At 40.8% G+C, this 8,469-nt stretch overlaps 1 protein-coding gene and 1 long non-coding RNA gene across 3 annotated transcripts in view; one reads left to right on the top strand and one right to left on the bottom strand.

Moving 5' to 3' along the window:
- LOC148188212 (uncharacterized) overlaps positions 1-8,106 on the top strand; it is a 52,618-nt gene extending 44,512 nt beyond the window's left edge. Inside the window, exon 5 of the long non-coding RNA XR_015777876.1 lies at positions 6,406-8,106. This is a non-coding gene — a long non-coding RNA (uncharacterized LOC148188212). The remainder of the gene's footprint in view (positions 1-6,405) is intronic.
- Positions 2,377-4,707, bottom strand: lratd2b (LRAT domain containing 2b). Of its 2 annotated transcripts, none has more exons than XM_042489485.2 (2): positions 4,519-4,707; positions 2,377-4,231 (listed from the first exon to the last, which is right to left on the bottom strand). In XM_042489485.2, the coding sequence occupies exon 2, from the start codon at positions 4,023-4,025 to the stop codon at positions 3,201-3,203; it is 825 nt and encodes a 274-aa protein (XP_042345419.1). In that variant the 5' UTR covers positions 4,026-4,231; positions 4,519-4,707; the 3' UTR covers positions 2,377-3,200. The 2 variants fall into 2 exon arrangements, with proteins under 2 accessions (XP_042345419.1, XP_042345420.1); XM_042489486.2 differs by having other exon boundaries at positions 4,431-4,707.
- Positions 8,107-8,469: the final 363 nt, after the last annotated feature.

The following is an 8,469-nucleotide window of genomic DNA, read 5'->3' on the forward strand; positions in this document are numbered from 1 at the left end:
TCAGTTTCACACAATTTTGCTCATCAACAATTGATGTGATAAAATGCAAAGAGATGTAGCAATAAACGCAGTGACGAAGACGTCTGCAAGCCAGCAAATATGGATGTAACAACACAATTGGCAGAATAAATGTTGGCATTATGCATTTCTGCACACCACAGTGTGCAGAAATGCACATATTAAAAAACATTGTTTTTTATTTGTGCATTATGAAGCAGATACCTTGAAAAATGATGTTTCTTTGCAATTCAGCAATGCTGTTAACATGTAGTTGGACTTAGGCACAAAAAATATTGGTATATGATTTGAAAAATATCATGTTGGGCTTAAAAATTCAGGCTTTGGTTAGCACATCACAGCAGGAGAAGCCATCAATGTCTGAGAAACCAAAAAAAAGCTTTTTATGGCACAATCCTGCCAGGAAACGCAGTTTAGTAAAAGAACGACTTCTTTTCATAGCACTATGACCAGTGAAAAAGCAGCCACTGGTGGCTAAGAAACACCCACATCTAGTGGCTAAAAAAGGCTTGATGGCATGCTAAAAAACAACTGGTTATATTGTTTATTGGTCTCAAGCACTGGCTTGCCCCCCGGCAGGCATCTCTACTTGCCATCCACAACCCCCTCCTCCCTCCAATGACAAACTCAAATACATAGAATCAGAACTACATCACTTTAGAAACGTTAATATGATACTTATGAAACGAAGAAATATAACATGTGTGCTTTGCAGAAACATACAATGCCAGTATGTCCTTCTGGTGACTGGGCTGGATGTAAACAATGCATAATTTTAAATATCTTTTTTTTTTTTTATCACAGCAAATGTTTTATGATTTTAAAAAATCAACATGTATGCACAATAACATAAAAAGATTGACATTAATTTAGCTGACAGCTCGATGTTTCTTTGTTGTTGGTGTTTGTGCTAAGTGTTCATTATATAACTGTTTTTAAAGCTCATGGTGTTATTATACATACAGAGACCACAGAATTTTCACAAATTTGTGGAGAAAATAACAAGTTGAAAGAAATAAATGATGTATGTATAATTCTATTTCAGCTTTGTCGCAGATGATGAAAAATGTGACTTAATATTCAGTATTAAGCAGCTTTACTGGCAGCTGCTTTAACATTGTGTGCTTCACCCAGTGCTGCTGCTCGCATTCTGCTTGTGCTAAAAAAATATGACTGATTATCATAAATATGCATCAAATACACATGCACACAATTTAGATTTCATCATGGTAGTAGACCACAGAGGATTGAGGGAAATGCTAATGTGTCCGGCAGCTTTGCTATTTGCTACCAGTGCTGATGATGATCCTGTTTTGGGTCCAGTGGGACCTTACCTGCAGCAAAAGGACAACAGTATTATCTCCATGCAAATATTACCAGAGAAAAAAACAAACAGGCAAAGTAACTCATCTACTCACTGGCTAAGAAGGAGTCATCAGCTTCCTCTGGAAAAAAAAACCCCAAGATGTCTCAGTTCAGAAAACAACCTCAGAGCCTGCTTTAATTTCCGTTGCAGCCTCTGTGTGTGAACACACTGTAAAGTGTCTCACAGGCATCTGGTATTTGACATTATTAAGACATTGGCATTTAAAATAACACAGGTATCTCAATTTTGCATCTACTTGTTGCAGTCTGATACAGAATTTACCTTCATTGCCAGTTTCTCCATCACAGTTTAATCTTAACAAATAAGATCAATTTAAACTTCATCTTTACAGAAATGAAATGGTGATGTGATTTGGCTGGGTTAAAATTAAGTCTGCTTGTGGGTGTAAACAAACAAAACTGCACCTTTGACCAAAATTTAATTCAATGTTTGAGTTCCAGCAGAAGGAAGGAAGGAAGGAAGCAAATATGGGTGATGAACATTCTTAGCCTGCAGCTAAACTTTCAAAATGACTTATCTTCAGTCAGCAGAGGTGTAAACAAAGCAAAATGTCCAGCACAGTTGGAACACCACTTAATACAAGCGAACAGAGCTGATGTTTGAGTCATTTTGGGGAGCTGCTGCTGCTCTGAGGCAAATATCTTGATCAAAACTGGCAGCTTTAACTGCATTAACTGCTTTAACTGTAGGGCAGACGGCGCTCTTCACCTCACAACAACAAAACAAAAAGCAGGGATCTTACTGGTTGAACAGGTAGAGCTGTGGCTCCTCTGGGGTGTGAACTGGGATTGTGATAATGATGGTGAAAAACAATGCTGGTGTTTAGGATGCAGGTTTGGTGAGAATATAGCGCAGCCTCTCCTACTTTTTCACAGTGTGACAGTATTGATTAGCATGGTGCCAGCGCTGCCATAAATCACTTAAAGGTCAGCTGTAATCCTTCACTAAAAAAAAGGAAAGGAAAAAAAACCTTTACTGTTCAAATATATATTTATTTCCATATTCCTTCATACAAACATGTTTTTCTCCAAAAAAATAAACTGTTGGAACAGGTGAATCAGTAAAAGTGCACAGTCACACAAAAGAGTGGGTAAAGCTGTGTGATGATTGGACATAAAACAACAAGAAGGGAATCCTCAAGGTCGACGCATACTAGCGAAAGCAAAGTTGTCTCTCGTCCAATCTGTATTGATCACCAACACCTGAGTGGTACAGGAGCAAGCGCTTTCAGCACTCTCGTCAGGTACGAGTACATTAGAGAGGTTTTGCTCCTCTGTGCAAAGATTCATTGGATTAGAAAGATAATTATGAGCAATTAAATTCTGACTTCATCCCCAAATGATTAGACTGCAGGTGCAGCTCTGATGCAAAGTGTATCCATCATTACAAGTCACTTAATTTTGGGTTGAGTGTAAAAATTTGTTCTTAGAAGGAGGGAGGACATTTGCCAGCGTGCACTTGTTTCCAGTGCAAATCAATGTGTGGGGATTTTGTTTTACTGCTTTTGATCCGCTTTGCTAATGCACTTGAGAATGAAACAAGTGTCAGCCTTGATGTCAGAGCACTTCCTCTCATTTTGGAGGAAAAACAACATGAATTGTAACTCCCTCCTCTGAAGATGCACTTTGCAGTGTGGCACGCACACACACACACACACACACACACACACACACAGCTCTTATTGGTTGACTGGGGGGATAGAAGTGTCTTCAACATAACATGCCTTTTTTTTTCCAGCGCAAAAAGTGAGCATTTACTCAAGGAAATTTCCAAAAGTTGACCAGAGCATCCACTATCAGTTAACAAAATGCTCCTCTTTGATTTCATGTGTTGCGTTCAAGTGGTTGGCCAGCTCTTGCATCACAGCATCTTTACCAATCTGATCGTTCCTCCTCTTTTCCATGATCACGTCCTCCAGGCTCTGAAACTCCAGGACGTGAGTCTTCTTCTCTGAAAAGATCAATTTCAACCTGTACGGCTGCTTTCCAATCCGTATCTCCCCTCCGATTTTAAACTCCCGTTTGCCAAAGCGGCACCAGGCAGCAAAGCACTCAGAGTTTCTCCAGTACAGCTCTCTGTCTCTCGACCCGACATGGTCCAGGGCGTTGCGCACAATCACCTCCGGCGGGAGCGCACGGAACCTGTAGAGGCCGTTCACTATCCTGCCTTTTTTCCCCTGGCTTACATCGGTGAGAAAGTTGTTCTTGATCTCTGCTCTGTGCAAATGAACCACTTGGAAGTCCCCGACGTAAACAGCCCAGTGGGGATACTGCCCGGTGGCCACAAACTCCAGCAGGTCTCCCGGTCTGCACTTGTTCAGGAGACTTTCCGCAGAGTGAGTAGCGGCTCCGGTGTTGGTCTCGTACACGCACTCCTCTCGGTAGTAAATCGCGCACTCCAGCTCGTCCTGGGGGTCAAAGGGCTTCTCCTCATGGTTCACCATGTGGTTATCAGATGAAAAACGGTTCAAATTGTCGTCCTGGTCGTCATCGTCGTCGTTGGAGAAAATGTAAGAGACGCCGATTCGCGGTCCGTCGTCGTCCGGGTCGAACCCATTTGGGTCCGATGTTGGCACCTCTGCGTAATTCAAATGCGTTAGTTTCTCCACCTGGTTCCCCATAAAGGTGACAGGCGGATGGAGGGGGATGAAGCTGAACACAGAAACAGGTCCACCTGTTCTTGGCGCACTCGCTTCACCGGAAAGGAGAGACGGAGGAAGGCGCAGGGTTGTGCCGCGTCTTAACTAAATCCAAAGCGGTGAAGACGGGCACGAATAATCCATGTCCGACTCTGTGTGTCCTCCAAATGAACACCAGCTGCGCCGACCTGCACAAAAATAAACATGACAGGAGCTTAAACAACGAGTTCAGAGCACATTACAAGCCAACCTGCAAGTCAAACTATTGTGCGCAGTTTGCATTCCCAACAGGTGTGACCTGACACACCTGTTGGCTCACAGATTCCATACACAAATAGCCACTGCTCTGTTTGCTTTTTAAGCCACCTCAGCAGTGCGTGATATCACCTGAACTTTTGCTCTCGTGTTAGTCTTTCTCAGTCGGTCATTTCCTTCAGCTCAGTCCACAACAAACTATACGGACATAAGGTATCACCTGCGGTTCAGCTCCTGGCAGCAGCTTTTCTCTCGCACTTCTGTTGTCACATCGGTAAAACAAACAGGATTTCAGTGCGCGCTGTGCCGGCGGCTGCGCTTCCTGTAGGGCAGGCTGTGGTGAGGTTTCCTCTTCTGTGCTGTGCAGACTGTCTGTAGTATGTACCACAGTGTTTGTAGCAGCGAAACTCACCCAGGACCCAGCGACTGCTGGGAGGTGTTGTCATTTAAAGCGACAGTGCGCCTTTTCTCTGCCTCATTTACATTTTCACTCTCCGATTTACTCAAAAGAAGTAGAAGAAAAATCTGCAAACCACGAGATGATCTTACCGCACTTTGATTTACACAAGATAATTTAAATAGTTAATCAAAGTAAAGCAGCTACTGCACTCTAATACTGTTATTTATTCATTTAATCAATATAGTTACATACATGTTGTGCTCAGTATACTGTTGGATGAGAGTAATATATGATGAGCCCAGGCAAAAAGATGATAATGAAATTCACTGTAAAATTTGACAAGTTGATCTCACTTTTTTTAAAAAAAAGGAACCTGATCACTATGAAAAGGTAAGTAAATATAACTTAAGATAATTATAAATAACTATAAGTCTTTAGTTATGTTTACTTAAAAGTAAACATAAGTTATGTTTACATTGTGTCTAAATTAGCCTATGTTAACTTACAAAGTAAACATAATTAAGACTAACAGATGTGTTTACTTTCATCAAGCAGTTTCCTGTTTCTTAACAAAGATCAACTTGTCAGATTTTACAGTGAAGGACAGACAGAAAAACAAGGGAATGGTTGAGTGTTAGGTGGAAGACATACATGTGGGCTGTTTTGACGGATAATTGGTCGGTTAATTCATATTCAACATACTCAGAAAGTTGTGTGTTGTGCTGAAATTAGGTTTAAAAGTGAAATAGGATTATAGACTAAGTAAAATCTCTTTGGCAGTTTATGTCGTTGTACAGTATGTTCAGGGACTGTGATGTAATTTTTTAGGATTAGCATCATAAGGACTTTTAAAAAATGCAACAAAAACGAAATGGTATTAACTATAGTTTTTTTAATTATTTAAAACATACCTAAGCTGGATTGATAACATCAAATATGCTGCAATAAATGAGGGCATTCATTTCCACTCAACAGTGCTCCATTAAACCCGAGGTTTTGCCATCTTAAACAACCAGACATGAATTTATAAAATCAAATCCAGACTGACTTTATAAAGTTATATGGTTAATTCTTTTTATGTATTAAGTTTCCAGTGTTTTGCCTCCAAACCCCCTGAGCTGTAAAGATCTACATGTCACTGATGCCAGCAGGGATATGCAAACAGTAAAGGAAATATCCCTGACAGCCACTCTGCCTAAATTAAATAATATCTCTGCTGCCTAGTAAAGCTCAATCAATATTTTGTGAACATGAATTACTCTCTCTCAAAGCCACAAACCAGAGAAGTGAGTCTCAAACTAATGATGTCACCAAGTATAAAGTCTATAGCCTGATTTCGTGAGCCCACTAATTGTTTGTTTTCTTTTTTTTAACTGAAATGAGCTTTATTCTGTTGTAGTGTTCTCAGAAAATATTCCCATATACTCAGAACATTCCCCTGGGTGCTCTTAGTGTCACCTATAACATATTTCCCAATTTGTTGTCTATGGTAATGGAGCATCTTAACACTTAATACCTCCTGACATCACCAATTCAGGTTTTAGCACCCTAGTTTTTGGATTTGGGAGAGAGTAGCTGATGTTTATTAATGTTTGGGTTGTCTCAGACTGTAGGCAAAAATGTTTTGCCATTTTGAAATTGGCTTTAGCCCCTCTTTAAAATTCTTATTTGTTAATAGTTTTTTTGTCTTTTGGCTTTATTTGACAGGACATTGTAAAAAAGGGAGAGACAGGAGACAGGAGATGATGTTCAACAAGGGGCCACAGGCTGAAACTGAACCCGCAGCCGCTGCAGGAAGGACACAGCCTCGGTACATGAGGCACCTGCTCCTTCGGGTGAGCTACTACCCTTTAAAACTTTACAGAGTCCCTTTTTTTACAGCAGAAATGTTGACCTGTCATAGCAGGAAAGGCACGGGTGTTTAATTAACATTAACAATAGCTCTGTCTCTTCAAATGTCCCAGTAAGTCACAACAGTGTGACAGCAAGCCGGCAGGAACAATAGCAGGACCCTGAAACTGAGGCAGCTGAATAAAATGCAGCCATCGTTCACTTTATTTACACCTGAGCTTTTCCTGCTGTGACATGCGAAAATAATAGGGAAAAGGGCATAATTCAAGTTTGCGATTTATGAGCAGGAACACACGAATCCTAATGCAGTATAATCGTTCAAGTAGTAGTGTTACATCAAGTACAATAGAGTGTTGTTGTGTACTTTTCACAGTACTTAATAACTTGCTGTTTTTAACACAATGTAACTGGGGTCTAAAGGAATTTATTCACATCAGAGGCCAAGGTCATGGGTGCAGTGTGTCGATAGCTTTTTTTTATAGGTGGATCAAAGTGTTTGGAGTCATCCTCAAACAGCAGAGGGAGGGGCGTTGGCGGTTTAGTGGATAGAGCGGGCGCCCCATGTACAGAGGCTGAGTCCTTGCCGCAGCGGCCGTGGGTTGGACTCCGGCCTTGGCCTTTTGCTGCATGTCGCCCCCTCTCTCTCCCCCTTTCACACGTAAACTCTGTCCTATCAAATAAAGGTGGAAAAAGCCAAAAAAATATTTAAAAAAAAAAAAAAAAGTTTTGGGAGAAAAGCATGACACCTGGATCCAGTCAGAATCTTGGAGTACCGGTCTGATCTGAGCCCTGCTGTTCTCCTCCCGCTCCTTCCAGCTCTGGCGTTGCCCCGGCCAGGACTCCTGTGCCAGGAAGTGAGACTATGTTCACTTCCTGCCAAAAGGTAAAATCGTCCTTGGACAAGCCAGAATATCGAGGCTTACAGTGTCTCAGGCAGCCATTACACCTACTTCTTGGAGCGTTTGAACAGATGAATGTGAATTCCAGATCAAACACAACCAGAAGAAAACAAACATCTATGGGGAATTGATTGGTTGTTTTTTTTTACCCCAGCACTGCATATCTGTACAGTATTGTGATTGAATTTCTTAAGATATTTATGCTGTCTTTCTCCAAAGAAACAGTTTACGGGCTCTGCCTGTGATATGACGAATGCTGTTTGCGTGCACTTTCCACAAATTGAACCCTTGTTGTGAAATTACCTGTGACTTCCCATGTTGTGCGGTAAACAAGATTAGATTTGCAGAATGGCAATTCAAAGTGAAGTAGAGTGGAGAAATGAATGAGTCAACATCCGAGATCATTTGTTGCCAGTTAATATCTTCATTGGCGAAATGCTCTTAGGGCTGCGTGACGCACTCTTTGGAGGGGAAGAGAAATTAGGGATTTTTGAAAATGCCTGATGCAAGTTTATTAAAAGATTAGCTTCACCTAGTTTCATCTCAACACAAGCCTTTGTTTGTTTCTCTTTGGAACAAAGACCCTTCACAAGAAGCCAGAGCGGCAGGAAGGGAAAGATTTAAATCATATTGAGTGCATTCCTGCAGATGTTTAAGAATGGTTTGTTTATGCCTGTTTTTCATTGTCGAGTAAATTAATTTAGTATCTCCAGTAGAATACTTCAGTTATCTACAAGAAACCATCTCATTCAACACTTCAGATATTAGTTTATCTAGTATCATAGATAGTATGTAAGGTACTAATACTTTGCTTATTATGCTCACTAACCTGAAGATAAATGAGCACTTCCTGTATTTATAGTTGCCAGTAGCAGTCACAACTCTACTAATAAAAAGCTCTTAATCAAACCTGGAGCTGTGAATTTATAATCCAGGGATGAAAAATTAATTTCCGAACATAAATCCAGTGTCCTCATGCAGACACTGCTCTCTTGTGGTTCTGTCAACTTACTGCATCATG

The sequence above is a fragment of the Plectropomus leopardus genome, chromosome 11 (assembly GCF_026936395.1).
Source record: "Plectropomus leopardus strain MGB_pleo_1.0 chromosome 11, ASM2693639v1, whole genome shotgun sequence".
Taxonomy (NCBI): domain Eukaryota; kingdom Metazoa; phylum Chordata; class Actinopteri; order Perciformes; family Serranidae; genus Plectropomus; species Plectropomus leopardus.